Source organism: Leptopilina heterotoma, unplaced genomic scaffold (genome assembly GCF_015476425.1).
Source record: "Leptopilina heterotoma isolate Lh14 unplaced genomic scaffold, ASM1547642v1 Lhet_14, whole genome shotgun sequence".
Lineage (NCBI taxonomy): Eukaryota > Metazoa > Arthropoda > Insecta > Hymenoptera > Figitidae > Leptopilina > Leptopilina heterotoma.
Genome location: NW_025110859.1, coordinates 5,389,645 through 5,411,447, shown reverse-complemented (window position 1 = coordinate 5,411,447; position 21,803 = coordinate 5,389,645). Strand labels below are relative to the sequence as shown.

Genomic DNA, 21,803 nt, shown 5'->3' with positions numbered 1-21,803 from the left:
TTCTGAAGAATTCAATTATTTACACAAATAATAAAACTGATCGCAGAATTTCAGTGATTTTTAATACAATTTTAAGTGGATTTATCGAAAAATATAATTATTCTGAAAATTTTTTATTTTCAAATATATATTTAATTGAAGACTTTCCGAATAATTGAAATTTTGTAAAATTGAATTGTAAACAAATGAATTAGAAAATTTACAAAGAAATTTTTGAAAAATTATTAAAAATAATGGATTTATAGAAGAATTTCAGTTAAAAACACGAAAAAGAATTTAATTTTGGAAATGTTACAAATTATTGCAAAAATTCAATAATTTTTAACAGTAATAATATTCGTCGCAAAAATTAAATATTGTTCAGAAATAATAAAATTCTTCTTAGGAATTGAATTATTTTCACAAATAATAAAACTCATTGCAGAATTTCAATTATTTTTAATACAATTTTAATCGAATTTCTCGAAAAATGTAATTATTCTTAAAAATTTTATTAAAATCCGTGAAAAGAATTCAATTATTTAAAAATTTATTGATAAAATTCTTTATGAGAATTCAATTTTAAGAAACATTCAATTATTCAATAAATTATTTATTTTTGTATTTAAATAATTGAATTCTCGTAGAAGTTTCTAATAAAAATTGATTAAATAATTAATTTCAGTTAAAATTTCAGATAATAATTAAATATTAAAAGCAATATAGCGTAAATTTTTAGAAATAATTGAATTTTGAAATTAATTTTTTTGAAAAAGTTAACATTTTTTTTTATGTTATTTTAAGTTTTTATTTTGCAATATATATTTAAATGAAGAATTTACGAATAATTGAAATTTCGTAATCGTAACATTAAATATTGCATAAACAAATGGATTTGAAAATTGTCAAAGAAGTTTTTCGAAAATTATTAAAAATTAATATATATAATCGATTTAAAGAAGAATTTTAGTTACAAATTCTTGAAAGTAATAATTGAATTGATAATGATTTTATCACTTGGTCATCTTTACAGTACCGTCCGCAATTGTCAGTCCACCCATTTTTAAAGGAATGACAAAAATTTTTTAACATAAAATTCATGTAAACTAAAATTTTTTTTGGTTTATATTTTGAAAGACGATAAAATTTTGAAAAGAATAAGACCTTACAGAAGTCATTTGGCCAAAATTTGTAGAAGATATTCCTAAAAATCGTCATTTTCAATGTTTTACAAAAATTTAAATAACTTCTAAAATAATGAACGCTTTTTAATAATCTTAGGCTTATTTTAAAGGTCTTTTTCTACGGAATAATAATTACTTATAGGCATTAACCTGTCATTTTTAACTTGGAATAAGCATGACGTCAAAATTGGACAAAAAAATTGGAAAAATTTAAAATCAATTTTTTGTACTAAAAACTATTCTAGAACATATATAAAACATGATATGGTGTAGATTTTTCAAGAAAATTTAATAAAAATATATGTTTGAATTTCAAAAATTATTTTTCTTTTCATAATATTATTTCAAATTTTTTGAATTTTTTTGTCCAACTTTGACGTCATGCTTATTCCAAGTTAAAAATGACAGGTTAATGCCTATAAGAAATTCTTATTCTGTAGAAAATGGTCTTCAAAATAAGCCTAAGATTATTAAAAAGCGTTCATTATTTTAGAAGTTATTCAAATTTTTGTAAAACATTGAAAATGACGATTTTTAAGAATATCTTCTACAAATTTTGGCCAAATGACTTCTGTAAGGTCTTATTCTTTTCAAAATTTTATCGTCTTTCAAAATATAAACCAAAAAAAATTTTACTTTTCATGAATTTTATGTTAAAAAATTTTTGTCATTCCTTTGAAAATGGGTGGACTGACAATTTCGGACGGTACTGTAATTATTATAAAACATGAAGAAATCGATGACTCCGAGTCGAAGACTCGGAGTTATCGTTATCTTCATGTTTAGTTATGAAAAATATTTATAGTTTTGAGTAAAATGTTCTTTTATTTGACTCGGGCTGGTTATATTTTTGTCAGTAATTGGTCCGTAATTTTTCATTTTTGGTTCATAAAGTCCGTATTTTTAAATACTTTCACTGTTTCGAGCCCTGAGATATAACAATAAAATTATTTTGGTAGTTATTTGCAAATAACTTTATAGAAATTAATCTGAATGAAAATTAGAAGTCGACTGAGAACATGATCATTACAAATTGATAACTGGATGATTTTGAAATAAATTTTTTATTCTCGAGATTTATTTCTCTCATTCATGTATATAAAAATAAAAAGGAAATAAAGAAGAAGTCGAAGAGACTGTCTTTCTTTTTTATCGACGTGGTCAGGCCAATTTGGAGCTAATTGAAGTGGGAAGCTTCTTCGAATCGCATCGACAGATTCGGAGAAGACGAGAGAACATCTTTTTATATTATTCTTATTTGATGTTTGTTGCTTCTGGACATGAAATTGAAGGAAGGGGCCCTTGCGCCGAGAAACCGTATAGCTTCCTTTCTAAATTAATTTTTGTGAGACGTATATTGTCACGTCCACAGATTCATTAACGCTCATCACGTTCAAAAAGACTTGGCCACTTCTCTGACGTCTCGCACTGGAATGTCGGCAAAGCAATTTGTTACTGAAATGCTGTTGTAATTAACTTAAGACACACGATTATTTAATACAAGGACTTGTCTATTCTCTGTAAATAGCTATAAATTTTCATGGAATTACGATTTCTCATATACTCTAGTATAGAAGTTTTCGTTCTAATTATTTAATTAAATCACTGATACTCAATGTTTACTTATTTCTTAATTGAAACAGTACTAATGGCAGTAATAAGTTTCTCATTGAAAAATATCTTCTTTTTTCTTACGAAAAATTTTTCACTTTTAATGAGAAAAATATTTATACATTTTATACATTTTATTATTGTATTATTTTTCATTTTATATATTATTACTATTAATCACTTGTATATTATTAATTTTGTGCCTTTATTATGACATTATTTATTTATTAAATTACAATTTGACGAAAAAAAATTTCTTTCTAATTTTGTGGGAAAAAAATTATTAAATATATTTATTTTTTGTTGCAGCATGGAAGTACAGAATCTTGTGACAAAACTGCCAATTGTAATGTACATTCGTGGGCTTCCGGTTTCGAGAAACTATTGGGAGATCCGAAAGGATTGCAGACTTTCGCTGTAAGTACCGGTTGTCAACATAAACTTTTACGATTTGTTGCATTATCCATTGAAATACGAATCACGCTTGATTTTACAATCGTCAAGTATTTTCCACGAAGAGAGAATGAATAATTCCGAATGGATTTTTTGAAATTATTCATTTAAACTCATTATTCATTCATTATTTTCAGTAAAAAATTTTATTATAGTCTGGAAATAAAAGTTTTGTTTTGAAAATAAATTTACGCAGAAAGAAAAATGCTTTTGTAAAAGATAATGTTTATTTGGTTGTGAATGCAGTATTTTAGGTATTAAAAAATTAATTTTTTTTATCACTTTGCAGGAATTTCTGAAGAAAGAATTTAGTCATGAAAATATCTACTTTTGGGCAGCCTGCGAAAGATACACGGATACCGAAGACGTCGCTAGTCGTCGGAGATTAGCACGGCAAATATATCAGCGTCATTTATCAGCAACCGCTGCAGAACCTGTTAATGTTGACAGTCATGCAGCTGGACAAATCACTCAAGAACTCCTTAACACAGCTCCTGCTGATCTCTTCATGCAGGTATGTTATTACATTTAATTGATATCAATTTACCTTCAATTTAAAGGATATTTCCTGCATTGAATTTCAGCGTGAAAGTAAATTGATCTGGCATCGTTTTCCAAGAAAGTCTTTTCAAACTTATTATTTCCATTAGGTGTATCAAATATTTATTTTAGTACTTTAAAAAAAAATTATTCAGTCATTTATTTGTTATTATTACTTATTGTTATTATCAAAGTTTTCAAAGAATTTTCCTTTCGTTTTAGAAGAAGTACTTCCGATGCTTCATTTTATTCTTTAAAGTGTAATAAGTTTTTATTATTTAACAAATATTATTGTTTGTAAATATGTATTTTTTCAACTTGAATTATTTCAGGCACAGAAACAAGTATTCAATCTAATGAAGTTTGATAGTTATCCAAGGTTTTTGAGATCAGATCTGTATCGCAGATGTTTAGAAACTGGAAACAGTGTTGTCGGTACTGAAGATCGGGATTTAAGTTTAACGAGTTCTCCAAGTGTGAAATTAAAGAAAAGTCATTCCGACGCTGAAGATCGATGTCGGAAATCAATTCTTCCTTGGCACAGAAAAAATAGGTATGTAGAATAGTTTTGAAAATTTTCTGAAATTTTCTATATAATATTAATAATAATCGACAATCATTGAATTCTTGCAAAGAATTTTATAAAAGTTTTTAAAAATTCTAATTAAATTATTTTTCGAAGATTTTCTTAATAATTTTAATTCAAAATTTTTAAAAGTAATTGAATTTTATAAAAAATTTCTTTCAAGTTTTTAAATAATTAAATTCTTCTCAGAATTTTATTAGAATTTGTTTAAATAATTTAATTCATTTAAGACATTTTATTCAAATATTGAAAATAATTGAATTCTTTCAAAGAATAATTACTATTAATGGTTTTGACAATAATTTAATTCTTCAAAAAAATTTCTCTAATTTTTTTAATATAACCGATTTTGTTAGTAGTTGTAATTAATAATTTTAGAATTACATTTTATTAAAATTATTTATAGAAAATTAAATTCTTGGCAAAATTTCAATTATTTTTAGAAATAATTAAATTCTTCTCCGAAATTCAATTATTTTCGAAAATTTTAATAAAATTCGTGACAAAATTTCAATTATTTTCAAAAATATTTATCAATTCAATGATTTTTAATATTTACTATTTAAATAAAATTTTCCAAAAGAAGTCAATTATTTAGAAAAAATTAATAAAATTCTACGCAAACCTTCAATTATTTTTAAAAAATAATAAAAATTTCACAGGAATTCAATTATTTACAAATTTCTTCTCAATCATTCAATTATTTTCATAAATAAATAATAAAATTTTTACAGGGATTCAATTATTTTTGTAAATAAAAAAATTCCTTTTAGGAATGCAATTATTTTTATAAATAATAAAACTCATTTGCAGAATTTCAATTATTTTTAATACAATTTTAATCGAATTCCTTGAAAAATGTAATTACTCTTAAAAATGTTAGTAAAATTCGTCAAAAGAATCCAATTATTTAAAAATTTATTGATAAAATTCTTTATGAGTTACAAATTATTGTATTGTTCCAAAGTAATAAAATTCTTCTTAAGGATTCAATTATTTTCATAAATAATAAAACTTTTTTCACTCCTCATTTGCAGAATTTCAATTATTTTTAATACAATTTTAATCGAATTCCTTGAAAAATGTAATTTTATTAAAATTCGACAAAAAATTAAATTATTTCAAAATTTGTTGATAAAATTCTTTATGAGAATTCAATTATTTAATAAATTATTTATTTTTGTATTTAAATAATTGAATTCTAGTAGAATTTTCTAATAAAAATTGATTTAAAAAAGAATTTCAGTTATAATTTTAGATAATTGAATATTAAAAGCATTAGAGCTTGAATTTTTAGAAATAATTGAATTTTGAAAAGGTTTCATATTAAAATCTTTGAAAATTTTAATTTTCACACTTTTAACTAACAATTCTGTAGAAGAATTAATTTTTTTGAAAAAGTTTATTTCAATTTTACTTGAATGAAATTACTTTTTTGAAGTTTTTATTTTGTAATATATATTTAATTGAAGAATTTCAATTATTTTTAATACAATTTTAATGAAATTCCTCAAAAAATGTAATTATTCTTAAAATTTTTATTAAAATTCGTCGAAAGAAAGTCAATTATTTAAAAATTCGTGAATAAAATTCTTTACAAGAATTAATTTTTAAGAAACATTTAATTATGCGCAATTAATAATTTACTTTTGTATTTAAATAATTGAATTCTCGTAGAATTTTCTATTAAAAATTGATTAAAAAATTAATTTCAGTTAAAATTTTAGATAATAATTGAATATTAAAAGCAATATAGCGTGAATTTTGAGAAATTATTGAATTTTGTAATTAATTTTTTTGAAAAAGTTAAATTGAATTTTTTTAAAAATTATTTTAAGTTTTTATTTTCTTATATATAATGATTTTATCACTCGGTCATGTTTTATAGTTGTGAAAAATTTATTTTATATTTTTCAATAAAATGTCCTTTTTTTATTTTTTTAAAATTTTTTTTCGTTATATTTTTGTCCGTATATGGTACGTAATTTTTTATTTTTGATTCGTTAAAAATTTTGTAATTTGCATAATATTAATAAATAATTGAATATTATGTTTAGCGCGCTTGCGCACGTAATTATTTATAATTCTGAATTTTTAAAAGTTTTATGTTTAAATTATTGAACTTGATGGACTGGAAATAATATTTAATTTAAATTTAATTGATTTATACGTCTATAAAATTGAATTTGTGATTGAAAGAAATATTGTGTGTTTCGTTTCGAGAACGAATTCGAGAGGAGGAGAAAAAATGAAAGTGAACTCTCCGGTTTAAAATGGTGATAATTGTTATTTTAGATCAAAGTCGAAGGACCGAGGAGAATCAGAATACGTTCAGACCCCTAGTCGTAGTGAGACTATATACAAGAGTTTTACAACTATTAAAAGGGAAGCGGAGGGTAATAACAATGAGGACAGTATATCTATATCCAGCAGTAGATCGTCATTAGCGTCATGGGATCTGGCATTGAGGCAATCATTTAACAAGCATGTAAGCCCTTATACAATGATCATTCATCCTCGCTTTTATTGACGCGATACTCGATTCATTTTTTCTTTTTTATATCATCATACAAATTAGTCATCATTTTTTCAATATTATTTTCAAAATTCAAGTCTTTTCTAACCAAAGTCTTTTCTTTTTTTTCATTTTATTCAAAAATTTTATTTATCATAATAAAAGTTAAATTTTGGAACGTTTTAGAAGCAAAAGAGATTATTTGTAAAATATTCAATAATTGATGGTATTTAATTCATTGAAATTAGAATCATCCATTGATATTTTCTACCATGAATTTTAACTAACAAGAAAATAATATCTTTCATCTGTTAAATATTTTTTTAATTTAATAATAATTATTTAACTTTATTATTCAAATTTAAATAGTTTCAAACACTATTTTTTCAATTTATTATTTCAATTAATGATTTAGAAAGTGTCAATTTTAGTGTTAATATCAGTAAAATAATTTATAATTAATTCTAAAAGTCGATAAATAAAATTAATTTTAATTAGCACTGACTTGAATTATTTTTTTAGTTGTTATTACATTAAATTAATATATCACTCAAGGAAAGATAATTAAAATTAACTACACTTGCAATTAGTGATAAGATGATGATTACTTGCAAGTGTTTTTATTGAATAGTGATATTATTTTTATAGTGATTATTATAATATAACATTCAATTCAAATGAAAGATAATAATGAATGAATCTCTTTTGTTTTATAAATGTAACAACCTTAGTTTCATAAAATTTTTTCTAACATAAATATTAATTATCAGCGGAAGTTATGAATGTTTGCTTATCAACAGCTGTTTATTTCCTGATAAATTTGAACTTCTGGCTATGAGACTTGACAGTACCAGACATCACAATCTTCCTTTATTTACCATGTTCAAAAAATTTTTCTTTATTCTTTTTTACACCTTCACTATCAACTTTTAAAGGTTGAATATCAAATGTACATTAAAATATTGAATTAAATATTAAATTATTGAATATTTCATTTTCTCAAAAAGAAATAATTCATTAATTTACGAAATAAATAATTTAATTTGAAAATAAGAAAATTGAGATTGAAGCAAAACTTGAGTTATTTGGAATTAAAAATAACGAGATTCCGATTGATATGCGAAAATTTTGCGATGCAGAACTAGGGGTGAAATTTTATATTATTATTATTTTATTGTGATTATTTTTTATTGTGAAAATCGAGTGTCTCGTGAATAAGAGTTTATACAGTTTTTCTATTTTCAAAAATTCGGAAAGAATGATGAATACTGAAAGTGTGTAGAAAACATTGAAAGAAAGAAAAAACGAGGGTGGCCACATATCAGTAAAGTCAGTAAAGTCAGGGAAATGTCAGGAAAACAAATTTTTGTTAGGAAAATTTAGAAAATTGAGATTTTTTTCGACTTATTTTCAAAAATTTACACTTTTTCGACTTTTTTTCCAAATATTGCAAAAAAATATCATATTTTTTAGTATTAAATGTAACTCATTTTGATTTTTATAGTGCAAAAAATAACTATAAACAAATCTTTCAAAAATTATTTTCGAATCATTTTTCTATTTAAATTTTCAAAATATACATTTAAAAAGATTTTTAATAATTGAAATTTTGTAAAATTTAATTTAAAAAAATTAATTTTTTTAAAGTATTTTGTTAGAATTTTTGAAAGATTGGGGTTTTTATAAAACGAATTTTCTAATTATTTGTTTTCTAAAAATTTGTTTTCTAACAAAGGTGAATTTCTAAAAAACTTTTTTCTAATGAAAGTGATTTTATAATTTTCTTTCTTCAAATAAAGATCATTTTCTAAAAATTTCTTTTTCTAATAAAGGTAATTTTCAAAAAAATTTTGTTCTAACACTATTCAATTTTTGAAATAACGAATTATGAATGATTACAAAAAAAAAATTTACGAAAATTTTTTAATTCTTTAAAAAAAGTACTTGAGATTTCTTTAAAAAATTATAATAAAAAATAGAAATTATGCAAATTTTTTTAACAAAATTTTTAAATAATCTAGTTAAAAATATTGTAAAATAACAAATAGAAATTATAGGGATTCTTTTCCTAAGAATATTGAAAATTTTCTAAAAAAAATGTTTTATAAATAAATTAATTTTGGAAATTTTTGTATAAAAATGATGCAGATTATTATTTTTTTTTCAAAGAAGAACAGAATTTTGTTAACAAATAGTGATAAGAAATTGTAATTTTCTACCATTTTTTCTACTTTCTCAAAAAAAACTTATAATTTTGTAAACAAAATTGTGATTGAGAAAATAGAAAATATGCAAAATAGTTTCTATTTCTTAATCTTAATTTTTCAACAATTTTCTAACTTTTATCAAAATTATGGAATTTTACAAATTTTAAGAAAATAAATAATAGAAATCATAACTTTTTAGAAAAACTTTTTTAGAAATCAAAACTTGTTAGAAAAACCTTTTTTAGAAAATAGATTTCATTAGAATTTTTTTTTTTTTTTTTTTGACAAAAAGGATTAGAAAATATTTTGTAGAAAAAGTGACCACCTACCTTTTTGAAAATCAACTTTTGAAAAATTTTAATTGCAAATTTTCAAAATAATTGAAGTATCAAAAGTTTTAATACAAAATCTTTAAACGTAAAATTTTTAATAAAATTTCTTCAAAAAATTGAATTATTTAAATAGATAACAAAATTCTTTGTAACAAATTTTTTTTCAAAAAGAATTTTTTTTCAAAGAATTTTTCAAAAATTATTTTTAAAAAATTGATCTAAAGAAGAATTTTAGTTGAAAATTCTAGAAATGTATAATCGTAATGATGAAAATAATTTTTGAAGAAGTTACAGTAACAAAGTAGCAAGTTTTAATTCTTATAAGTTATTGAATTTGAAATTTTTAATTTCTATATGAAAAAATAATAATGATTAAATATTTATTTAAAAATCAAGTTATTGATATTTTCGAATAATTTTCGTATTAAAAACTTGGAAAAATTCCGTTTTTTAATCTGGAAAACCTGGAAAAGTCAGGGAATTTGAAAAGAGCAAAAGCGTGTCAACCCTGTATTTAATTAAAATTCATTAAAAAATTAATTAAGTTTTTTTAAATAATAGAAAAACTCTTTTAAAAAATTCAATTTTTGTCGAAAAATTACATTAAAATATTTTTAAACACTACTTAATTCTTAGAGTTTTTTTTAAATAATTATTTAGCATTTTTAATTATTTTCGAATAAAGGGAATAAAAATTAACTTTTTTAGACTAATTAAAATTTCGGAGTAATCATGCTCATATTTATGATTAAAATTCTTCAAAAATTTGATTATTTTTTGAAAATATACCTTAATAAACTTAAGAAAAAACATGAACAGTTACAATTATAAAAAATTGAATTTTCGTATTTAAATAATTTAATTCTCGAAGAACTTTCGGAAAAATATTCAAAATAATTGATTTAGAGATGAAGTTTAGTTGAAAATTGTAGAAAATAATTGAATTCTTTTCACAGAAAAATATGAAAGTTTACGGAAAATGAGTAAAATTTATGAAATTTAATAATTTCTAAAAATTACAATTATTGTAATTTTTAGAAATTATTAAATTTCATAAATTTTACTCATTTTCGGTAATCTTTCATATTTTTCTGTGAAAAGAATTTTGTCAGGGAAAATAATTTTAATATCAGTAAATTAATTTTATTGTCAGTGAAATGTCAGGGAAATTGATAAACTGAAGCTTGTGACCACCCTAAAAAACTAATTTTTTTTAATCCTTTTTTTTCTCTCTTTTAATAAAATTATTAAAGTAAATTAGAAAAAAATCTTGAAATTATTAAAATTAAAAACTTTTTGAATGAAAGGGTTCGATGATAATTTTTTTCTGATCGATTGTATGTGAATTGTAGTCTGTGTCGTCCTATGAAGGGCACTTGAACGAAACGAAAGAGATTCACACGAAATGCACTGGTTTGTGCCGAGTAATTTTACCCGATGGTTCCACAACTGTTGTGCCTACTTGCCAAACGGAGACGATTAAAGAAGTGGTGACTCGTTTACTCGATAAGCGAGCACTGCGATTTTCTAATTACGATGTACTAGTACTTGCCACAGATGAGGTTAGTGTCACTTTCTGTACATCTGGTGCAAGCTGTAAAAAAAAATCTGTGACTAATTTGCAAACACCTATCGACACTTATATAGAGATCGAATTTTTTTTTTAAATTGTATAATTTGAATAACAATTTTTTTTCTCGGTCGTATGCGCACGCTTCAAAAAAAAAAACGATTGTCGTCACGATAATCAAAATTTGTACACCGCATTTTGCATTTCAAATCCAAGAAATGTGCATGACAGTCACTTCACTCGACTAACAAAAGGAATTATTGTTATTATTTCATAAGATGCAATTTCTTCGTTTTGAAAATATTTATTTTTTATTTTCTAAAAATTCGGAAATTGTAGATTGTAGAAGGGGATTAGAAATTAATAATTAGCGAATTAGAAATTAATATTTTATGAATTAGAAATTCTTAATGGATTAGAAGAGAACTTATGATTAAATATTAATATTGATTAGAAGGGAATCGTTTAATATATCACAACAATGAAAGGTGCTATAATTTTCTAATCTTAATGGACGAATTAATTCCAAGGATGCACGTGATAAAATGTAGTATTTTTTTTTATGGTGATGGATGTATAATTTTTATCTTTTTAATTTCAGAATTTAACACAACTTCAGGAGTAATGGCTTTTTGCTTTAGAAATATGCTTCATAAAAATAATAAAAAAAATCAATTATAAATAAGAGTGATTTAAAAAAAAAATTGTAATTCTTTGTATTTTTTCAGATAATTAATCTAAAGTATCCGTCGACTGTGTTATCGGGACAAGAAGTTGAGGTTGTACCGTCGAAAGTATTGAAAGTTGATTTACCATCTCGTAGAATAATAACTGTCGTTGCCCATAAAGGACGAACATTGAGAGAGGTATTGAGACCTCTTCTTAACAAATATGGTTTTAAATTGGAATTGATTACAATTTGGGGTGAGGGACATCCCCTTTCGGTAGACACACCTGCAATAAATGCGCCTACAAGACTTGTCCTCACATCCAATAATGAAGGTAATTTAAAAGTAATTTATTTCGTCTAGTCGCTGAATATAATCCTTCATTTACCTGACAATACACCAGTAATGGCTAATTAGTTTTTAAGTACAGGGAAAATTTAATATTGAAAGTCAGAAAATATTATTGGTTTTCCCTTGAATTTAGAATCTTTTGAAAATATCTCAATGAAATAATCAATTAGAAGGTCAATATCGAAAAATAGAAAATTATATTATAATGTTGAACAAGTTTTTAAAAATTGGTAAATTTAGTTTTCAAAGAATGGAGAGAAATTCAGATTTAATATAATAAGGAATTTACAAATCGAACAATGACTAAATAAAAAGAAATTTAAATACCTAAATAAGATAAATAATTTATAATAATTTTTTATAATAATTTTTTGAAAAAGTTCTTTGAGAATTTTTAAATACATTTGTTTACATTATTCAATTTTACGAAATTTCAATTATTCAGAAATTCTTCAAAGAATTTAATTTGAAACCTTTTCAAAATTCAATTATTTCTTTAAATTCATCCTGTAATGAATTATTCGGAATTATTAATAATTTTAATATTCAAATATTATTTGAATATTTGAATAATTTGAATAATAAATATTAAAATATAAAATTTTAACTGAAATTCATATTTAAATCAATTTTTATTAGAAAATTCTGCTAGAATTCAATGATTTTAATGCAAAAATAAATAATTTATTGATTAATTAAATATTTCTTAAAATTGAATTCTCATAAAGAATATTATCAAAACATTTTTAAATAATTGATTTCTTTTGACGATTTTTAATAAAATTGTTAAGAGAAATTACATTTTTCGAGGAATTCGGTTAAAAAAAATATTAAAAATAATTGAAATTCTACAATGAGTTTTATTTATGAAAATAATTGAATTCCTGAAAAAAATTTTAATATTTATGAAAATAATTCAAACTATGTAAAAAATATAATTATTTATTGAAAATAATTAAATTATTGCGAAGAAATTTATAAAAAAATTTGTAAATATTAGGATTCATATGAAATTGAGAAAAATTTTTGAAAATAATTGAAATTTTGACAAAAAAAACTTAAATAGTTTATGCAATTTGTTTCTCAAACTAAAGAAAAAATTCAGAAGTATAATAGTTACAGTTGCAATTTTTAGTAATAATCAATTATTTTATCATTTATTTTTGTATTCAAATAATTGAATTCTCGTTTACCTTTTATATAAGAATTGATTTAAAAAAGAATTCCAGTTAAAATTTTAAAAAATATTTTAAGAATTGGAAGAATTGCAGTTCTATTTTTGAAAAATAATTAAATTTCAAATGGTTTTACATTGAAAGTATTTTGAAATTTTATTTCCTGGTGGGCAAATAGATAACAAACAATTAACAATCAAATTCAAATATTTATCAAACAATTTTATTTAGAAATTCTGAAGAAATGAGGTTTTTTAAAAAATCGTGTAATTAAAATTTTTTGAAAACAGTTAAATTCCCGAAAATAATTTTAAAAAATCGGAATAATAGGAAATTTTTTCAAATTATAATAAAATAAATTTTATAAATTTTATTTTCAAAGAATTTTATTTTCTTACTTTAAAAAATTATTTTCAAATATTGTATTTTTGAATAATTGTCATTAAAAGTTTGGAAAATAATTCAATTTCATACAAATTTTTGTATTTGAATAATTCAAATCAAAATCAAAATAATCGTTGAATTCTATAATAAGAATTGATTTGAAAAATAATTGAATATTAGAAGTAAATATTATCATAAAATAATTGAAATTTTGAAAAATTTAATTGAAAATAATTGATTTTTTCAAGTATTTTATTATAAATTTTGAAAATCAACTTTTGAAGAATTTCAATTTGTAAAATTTTGAAAATAATTTACATAATTCTTAAAAATTTGAAAAATTGAAATTAAAATTTTTTTGAATAAAATTAAATTCCCGAAAATAATTTTAAAAATTGAAACAATTAAAAAGTTTTGTGAAATTTCATTCAAATTGTAATTCAAATTTTTTTGAATAAAATTAAATTCTCGAAAATAATTTTAAAAATTAAAACAATTAAAAAGTTTTGTGAAATTTCATTCAAATTGTAATTCAAATTTTTTTGAATAAAATTAAATTCTCGAAAATAATTTTAAAAATTGAAACAATTAAAAGTTTTGTGAAATTTCATTGCAATAAATTTTATATATGAAATTTAAATAAATAAATTTTAATGAAAATTAGTAAAACTAAAAATGAATTTTATTATCAAAATTATATTTTCAATTTAAAGACACTGGTGCCTAACCAAAATGTTTTATTTACTCGAAAAATTCCAAAAAACCTTTAAATTTTCTGGTTGTGATAAACTTTAGTTAAAACCAAATATTGTGAATCCAAGAAATATTCTAATTTTGATTAATTTTTTACAATCGTTCTCTATACGGAGAGAAATCTGTTACTAAAAGCGCATGAGCGATCGTTACGTATAATACGTGAGTTACTGCAGAATCCATACTAATTTTCGTTCATGAAAAATGTGAATTATGAATCAGTAGAGTTTGTGCTCTTTCAGAAACACATTTCTTTCCGTGTATCTTGAAATTAAAATTTAGTGATTATGTGAGAAATATTAATTGAAAGTTCTTGGAATAGTAGAAAAAATTAAATTATGGAATTATCAATATTGGATATGTGAGAAATGTTAATTATTTAAATTTTTTGAAATAAGAAAATATGTATTTATTCGTATTTATCAATATTTGGAAATTTTGCTTTTCAAAATATTAATATTGTGACAAAAATAAATAAAATATTTTGTGAACAATATTAATATATGTCAAAAATCAATAAAATATTTTGTGAACAATATTAATATATGTCAAAAATCAATAAAATATTTTGTAAATAATATTAATATATGTCAAAAATCAATCAAATATTTTGTAAAAAATAAAAAGATTAGTAAAAAAAAGTCCAGAATCTTTTAATAAAAATTAATAAATTAAATTTTAAAAATGAAAATTTTTTTGTAATTATTTAGATATTAATAAAATAAAAAGATATATTAAAATTTAATTTCACTTACAGATATATTCCACGATGCACAGCCAAGAACTTCAGAAAAGGTCTCACAAGGTCAACCAACGCTGGACGAAATCACAAACAAAGTTTTCGAGGAACTGCTAGTTGGCAAGAGTACAAATAAATATCAATACAGTGAAGGCTCCTGTAAGGTAAATAATTCTCATTCATTAGTATCACAGTATCATTTCAAACATAAATAACGATTTCAAATGACAAAAAGAAATAGAAGTAAAATGTAAATTTCTATTTCTAGAACAACAAAAATTATTCTCAACGTATAAACAGTTTGTTGGCCCTGACAAGGGCCGATTGTTTTTTTCACCAAACTCTCCATTTAAGTTTTAAACTTTCAAGAAAGTTTAAATCTAGAACCAGTTTGAACAAAAAGTATTCTCAACGTAAAAAGAATTTTTTGGCCCTGAAAAGGGCCGATTTTTTAAAGCAGAAAATTTGTTTGCTTTTAATTCACAAACTCTTCTCTGGCTGGGGAAATTTCTTAACGTCACTCAAGAAATTTCCCAAACTCTCCATCCATTGGAGAATTGTTGGATCCGTTATTGGAGTCTCCACATTTTCCGTCTCACTTCGTTGATTTTGGTTTGAAGACGATGCTCGTCTTCTTTCCCGTCGAAGTTGACGCGATTGCCTTTCAATATGAAAGTCATACGCCGCAGTGGAAAGGGCAGACTGTAATAAAGCCCTTTTCCTCGGATTCGACTTTAGTTGCTGCCTCGTATGCCTCAATTTTTCGTTGAGAAGCTTTATCCAGTCCTTGGTTCTTCTCACAATTTTTGTCCCAACGATTTTTAATTCGCTGGGCTTGAACACTGTCTTGCACTTTCTTGCCATGATGTCCTCAAGTTTGCGAAAATGATTCTTGACTAGTGAAACTTATGGAAATTCATGCCTTTTATATACCTATCCCTTGGTGCAAACCCACTTTAAAACTCATTATCCCCCTCTCCGCTTCAATTTCTCCCAAGTGATGTTTGTAAAGGAAAAGTGAAAAACACTTTTCCAATACCGAAAATCAGAATTTATTTTGTTTTCTACAATTTCGACAAATATTAGTTAACAATATTTGTTATTTTCTTCTTGAAATAATAGTATTATTATTATTCATCTACAAATTAACAAAAAACAAATATTCTTCATTCAAATATTTGTTCTCATTCTCCCGAAAATTAGAAAATAATCCTCAACAAATTTTTACAATATTTATTTACTTATTTATTCAATTTAGATAAATTGAATAATTAACGGAGGATTATTTTTTTAGTCGGATGACCAGCGATCGGATAGTTCATCAATTCTTTCGAATAAATTCTTTATGAGAGATTCATCGAGTCATGGAAAGAAAAAAGGAAAATCAAAGAGCGTCAGTTCTAGTGATAAAGGAACTTGGAACGATTGTGGACAAGAGGAAAATACTCGTTCTTATCCGCCACTTATTGCCAAATGGAGAAATGGAGTTAAACTTCAGTTGCCAAGCAAGTTTGATGGCGACGGTAAGAAAAGTAAATTTTAATGAATTAATTTACAAAAATAAATACCAATTTTAATCTTCACTAGAATTTATTTAATACAATTTTTCTTTTTAGATTTGTACGAAGGCTTGAAAAGAGCACAAAGATCAAGACTTGAAGATCAAAGAGGGACGGAAATAAATTACGAATTACCGGATTTTTTAAAGGTAGGAAAAAAGATTGATTATTCAGGGCTCGAACTAGAACCGTAAATTCGATTTAATTCCGTAAAAGTCCGTTTTTTTCAAAAAAAGTCCGTAAAGTTTGTAATTTGATAGAAAAAGGACAAAAAGTTCGTAAATTGTACGATATAATTTGGATAAATTTAGAGAAATTAGAAATGATTGCAGAAATACAATTATTTTTAAAAGTAATCAAATTTCTTGCAAAAATTCAATTATGTTTAAAAATTTCTTTAAATTCTTGTCAAAATTTTAATTGTTTTTAGAAATAATAACATTATTTTCAAAAATTCAATTATTTTCCAAAATTTCAATAAAATTCTTGACAAAATTTCAATAATTTTCAAAAATTTTCCTCAATTCAATAATTTTTAATAATTTACTATTTTAATATAATTTTCCAAAAGAATTCAATTTTTTAAAACAAAATTTAATAAAATTCTACGCAAACCTTTAATTATTTTCATAAAATAATAAAAATTTTACAGGAATTCAATTAGTTACAAAATTTTTAAAAATTTCTTCGCAATCATTCAATTATTTTCGTAAATAATTCAATTTTTACAGTAATTCAATTATTTTTAAATTTTTTTAAATTTCTTCGCAATCATTCAATTATTTTCATAAATAATACAATTTTTTCAGCAATTCAATTATTTTCGTAAATAATAAAATTCTTTTTAGGAATTCAATTATTTTCAAAAATAATAAATCTCAATGCTGAATTTCAATCATTTTAAATACAATTTAATAGAATTCCTCAAATAGTGAAATTTTATTAAAATTCGACAAAAAATTCAACTATTTAAAAATTTGTTGATAAAATTCTGTATGAGAATTCAATTATTTAATAAATTATTTATTTTTGTATTTAAATAATTTAATTATAATTTTAGATAATAATTGAATATTAAAAGCATTAGAGCGTGAATTTTTATAAATAATTGAATTTTGAAAAGGTTTCATATTCAAATCTTCGAAATTTTTAATTTTACAAACTTTTAACTATCAATTCTGTGAAAGAATTAGTTTTTTTTGAAAAATTTTATTTCAAATTTACTTGAAATTAATTTTTTGAAGTTTTTATTTTTTAATATATATTCAATTGAAGAATTCCCGAATAATTAAAGTTTTGTAAAATTGAATTGTAAATAAATAAATTTGAAAATTCTCACTAAACTTTTTCAAAAATAATTAGTGGAAGAATTTATTTTATGGAAGAATTTTAGTTAAAAACACTTAAAAGAAATTTAATTTTGAAGAATTCACAAATTATTGCAGAAATTCAATTATTTTGAAGAGTAATAAAATTCTTTGCAGAAATTAAATTATTTTTAATACAACTTCAATCGAATTTCTCAAAAAATGTAATTATTCTTAAAAATTTTATTAAAATTCGTCGTAAGAATTCAATTATTTAAAGATTTGTTGATAAAATTATTAATGAGAATTCAATTTTAAGAAACATTTGTTTTTGTATTTAAATAATTGAATTCTCGTGGAATTTTTTAATAAGAATTGATTAAAAAATGGATTTCAGTTAAAATTTTAGATAATAATTGAAAAAGTTCAATTGAATTTTTTTTATATTATTTGAAGTTTTTATTTTCTAATATGTATTTAATTGAAAAATTTCAATTATTTTTTTAATACGACTTTAATCAAATTCCTCAAAAAATGCAATTCTTCATAAAAATTTTATTAAAATTCGTCAGAAGAATCCAATTATTTAAAAATTTGTTGACAAAATTGTTTATGAGAATTCTATTTTTAAAAACATTCAATTATTCAATAAATTGTTTTTTTGTATTTAAATAATTGAATTCTCGTAGAATTTTCTATTAAAAATTGATTTAAAAATTAATTTTAGTTAAAATTTCAGATAATTAAATATTAAAAGCTATATAGCGTGAATTGTTAGAAATAATTTAATTTTTAAATTAATTTTTTTGAAAATGTTTGTAGATTTTTTTTAATATTATTTAAAGTTTTTATTTTCAAAAATATATTTAATTGAAGAATTTCCGAATAATTTAAATTTCGTAAAATTGAATATTAAACAAATGAATTTGAAAATTCTCAACTTTTTCCCAAATTAATTGATTTAAAAAAGAATTTTAATTAAAAATTCTTGAAAATAATTGAAATGATGAAAATAATTTTGAAGAAGTACAATACAATAAAACATGAAGAAATCGATCGAGTCTTCGACTCGGAGTTATCGATATCTTCATATTTTATAGTTATGAAAAATTTTATTTATAGTTTTAAGTAAAATTTTTGGTCCCTAAAGTCAGTATTTTTTAAATACTTTCACTGGTTCGAGCCCTAATTAAGTTAATTAATAAAAATAGTTGTCAAAATTTTTTTTTCTGACAAAGAAAAATGAGAAACTAGCAGTTAATAGGTTTGGAATAATAGAAATAAATTTTTAAAAAATAGTTTGCTACAATCGTTGACAAAATTGAAAAGATTAAAAAAAATCATGATTTTATTAATTTTCCCCCAAGGTTTTTATATTTAACACAAGTAGAATCTGAAGGAAAATAAAAAAAATTACTTGAATAAAAAATCTTTTCCATTATTGCAATGATAATTTTCGTACAGAGATTGAGGTGGAACTAATTAAAAAAAAATTTGTTAATTCAATTTAACGTTCAGATTTAAATTAGAAAATTTACTTCTCAGAACAAGGAGAATGGGAAAATTCTGGACAGCAAAAAAATGCGGAAAGTACGCGGCACATCTGTAAATTACGATGGCCACACAAAGTTTTACGATTCCTCCGAGGAAAAGCAGAACTTGTCATGTCAGGATAATAATAAATTGCTAACAAATGGAAATACAGAATTAAGAGAATGCGGCAGCAATAGTTTCGACAATTCGGACAATTTGGATGGAACTCTCGTCGACATTGACCAAACCGTAATTGATAATAGTTCGCCGATAAAAATGCAAAATAATACATTTGGCGCAACTTTTGCGTCAATATCGCCGTCTAAATTGTCGAAACCACCGCCACTTCCGCCAAAGCCAAAAAATTTGCAAACAAGTATTTTAAAAAGCAATTATATCATGTCTTCCAGACCATTTCAGAGAATCGCTCAAATCAATCATGTTAATCCAATAATTGATTCTGAACAAAAAAATACAACTTAACGTATTCTTTTATAATATTTTTCTTAGATAATATGATTTTTAGACTGAACAAAAAATATTTTGATTACGAAAATATTTTATAATTGAATTTCTCTTAACTAAGAATCGAATATTAACTTGTGGAAAGTATTAATGACTTACGAGTATTAACAAAGTGATATATTGTATTTTTTATACAAACAGATATTTCGACTCTATTTAATAACTTAACAAAACAAAAAAATAAACAACGTGAGAGAAATAATTATTGATGAATTTATATATTGTGATACAAAAAAAAATTGGCAACTATTATCACAGTTTTTGAATTTTTCTTTTTTTTATTGAAGAAAGAATTTTGTGTAAAATTTTATAGAAAATTTGAGTAAAACTGGTTTTACTCATTTTAGTATTTCTTTTTCTTATTAAATAATTAGCAATAGATTTTTCTATTATACAAAGTTTTATCTCTGGGCTTCGAGTTATTTAAATATTTTAAATTATAATGACGACTTGTGCCTTACAATTTATTTTCTACTGGGAATAATATAAAAACAAATATCTAAGTTTTAGGGACCAACGAGAGTTATTTAATACTAACCGAATGTTATATTCCTGGTTGTACAGGAAAAAATTAATATGTTGTGAATAATAGTGAGGAAAAATTTACTTATATATATTTATCGACAATAATAAATTATATAAATCGCGTTTTTAAAAATCATGTCTTATTCATTTAAAGCTCCTCAAATTATTTATTTGAGAATGCAAGATTGAAATGAGTGATTTTTTATTTTTGTTTCTTCTTTAGTTGGAGAAATAAAATTTGCAATTTATTTTTAATTTTATTTTTTCAGTGATTTGAGAAAGAATGAATTGAGTTTTAAATTTACAAGAGAAAATGTTTATCATGGTTGCCACAGAGTCTGAAAAAAACCTGGAAATAGAATGGAATTTAAAAAAATTTCTGGAATTTCGCCTGTTTTTAAAGATTTCAAACAAATTTTAATTTAAAATTATTATTCAATGATTTTTATAAATAATAGCATTTTTTACAGGGATTCAATTATTTTCAAAAATTATATTAAAATTCTTGGCAGAATTTCAATTATTTTTAATACAATTTTAATGGAATTCCTCGAAAAATGAAATTATTCTTAAAAATTTTATTAAAATTCAGCAAAGAAATTCAAACATTTTAAAAACTTTTGCTACAATTTATTTATTACAATTTAAGTATTATTTTGAATACATTTTTAATTAAGTTTCTTCAAAAAATTGAATTATTTTAATAGATAATGAAATTCTTTGTAACAATAAAATTTTTTTCAAAATAATTTTCATAAAATTCTTCGTAGAAATTTAATAAATTTCAAAAATTTGTCAAAATTCAATTATTTTCAATGTCTACTATTTAAATAAAATTTCACAAAAGAATTCAATTATTTAAAAAGAAATTTTAATAAAATTCATCTCAGGAATTCAATTATTTTTAAAAGTATTCTAATTCTTCGCAGAAATCTAATAATGTTGAAAAATTTACAAAAATTCTTGTCGAAATTTCAATTATCTTTATAAAAAATAAAATTCCTCTCCGAAATTCAATTATTTTCAAAAATTATAATAAAATTCTTGGCAGAATTTCAATTATTTTTAATAGAATTTTCATCAAATTTCTCGAAAAATGAAATTATTCTTAAAAATTTTATTAAAATTTGTCAAGAGAATTAAATTATTTAAAAATTTTGTTGATAAAATTCTGTATGAAAATTCAATTTTAAGAAACATCCAGGTTAAAATTTTTTAATCTGGAAAACCTGAAAAAGTCAGAGAAATTGAAAAGAGCAAAAGCGTGGCAACCCTGTTTATGAATTTTGATTAAAAAGAAAAATTTA

At 22.3% G+C, this 21,803-nt stretch overlaps 1 protein-coding gene across 3 annotated transcripts in view; it reads left to right on the top strand.

Moving 5' to 3' along the window:
* LOC122497996 (regulator of G-protein signaling loco) overlaps positions 1 to 20,629 on the top strand; it is a 36,729-nt gene extending 16,100 nt beyond the window's left edge. Inside the window, exons 4-13 of one of the 3 annotated variants that reach the window (XM_043605466.1) lie at positions 3,084 to 3,191; positions 3,517 to 3,741; positions 4,100 to 4,320; positions 6,649 to 6,841; positions 10,760 to 10,969; positions 11,706 to 11,979; positions 15,066 to 15,211; positions 16,342 to 16,579; positions 16,664 to 16,755; positions 19,459 to 20,629. In XM_043605466.1, the coding sequence (XP_043461401.1) occupies positions 3,084 to 3,191; positions 3,517 to 3,741; positions 4,100 to 4,320; positions 6,649 to 6,841; positions 10,760 to 10,969; positions 11,706 to 11,979; positions 15,066 to 15,211; positions 16,342 to 16,579; positions 16,664 to 16,755; positions 19,459 to 19,929 (2,178 nt within the window). In that variant the 3' untranslated portion in view covers positions 19,930 to 20,629. The remainder of the gene's footprint in view (positions 1 to 3,083; positions 3,192 to 3,516; positions 3,742 to 4,099; positions 4,321 to 6,648; positions 6,842 to 10,759; positions 10,970 to 11,705; positions 11,980 to 15,065; positions 15,212 to 16,341; positions 16,580 to 16,663; positions 16,756 to 19,458) is intronic. The other 2 variants (XM_043605467.1, XM_043605468.1) reach the window with 2 other exon arrangements.
* Positions 20,630 to 21,803: the final 1,174 nt, after the last annotated feature.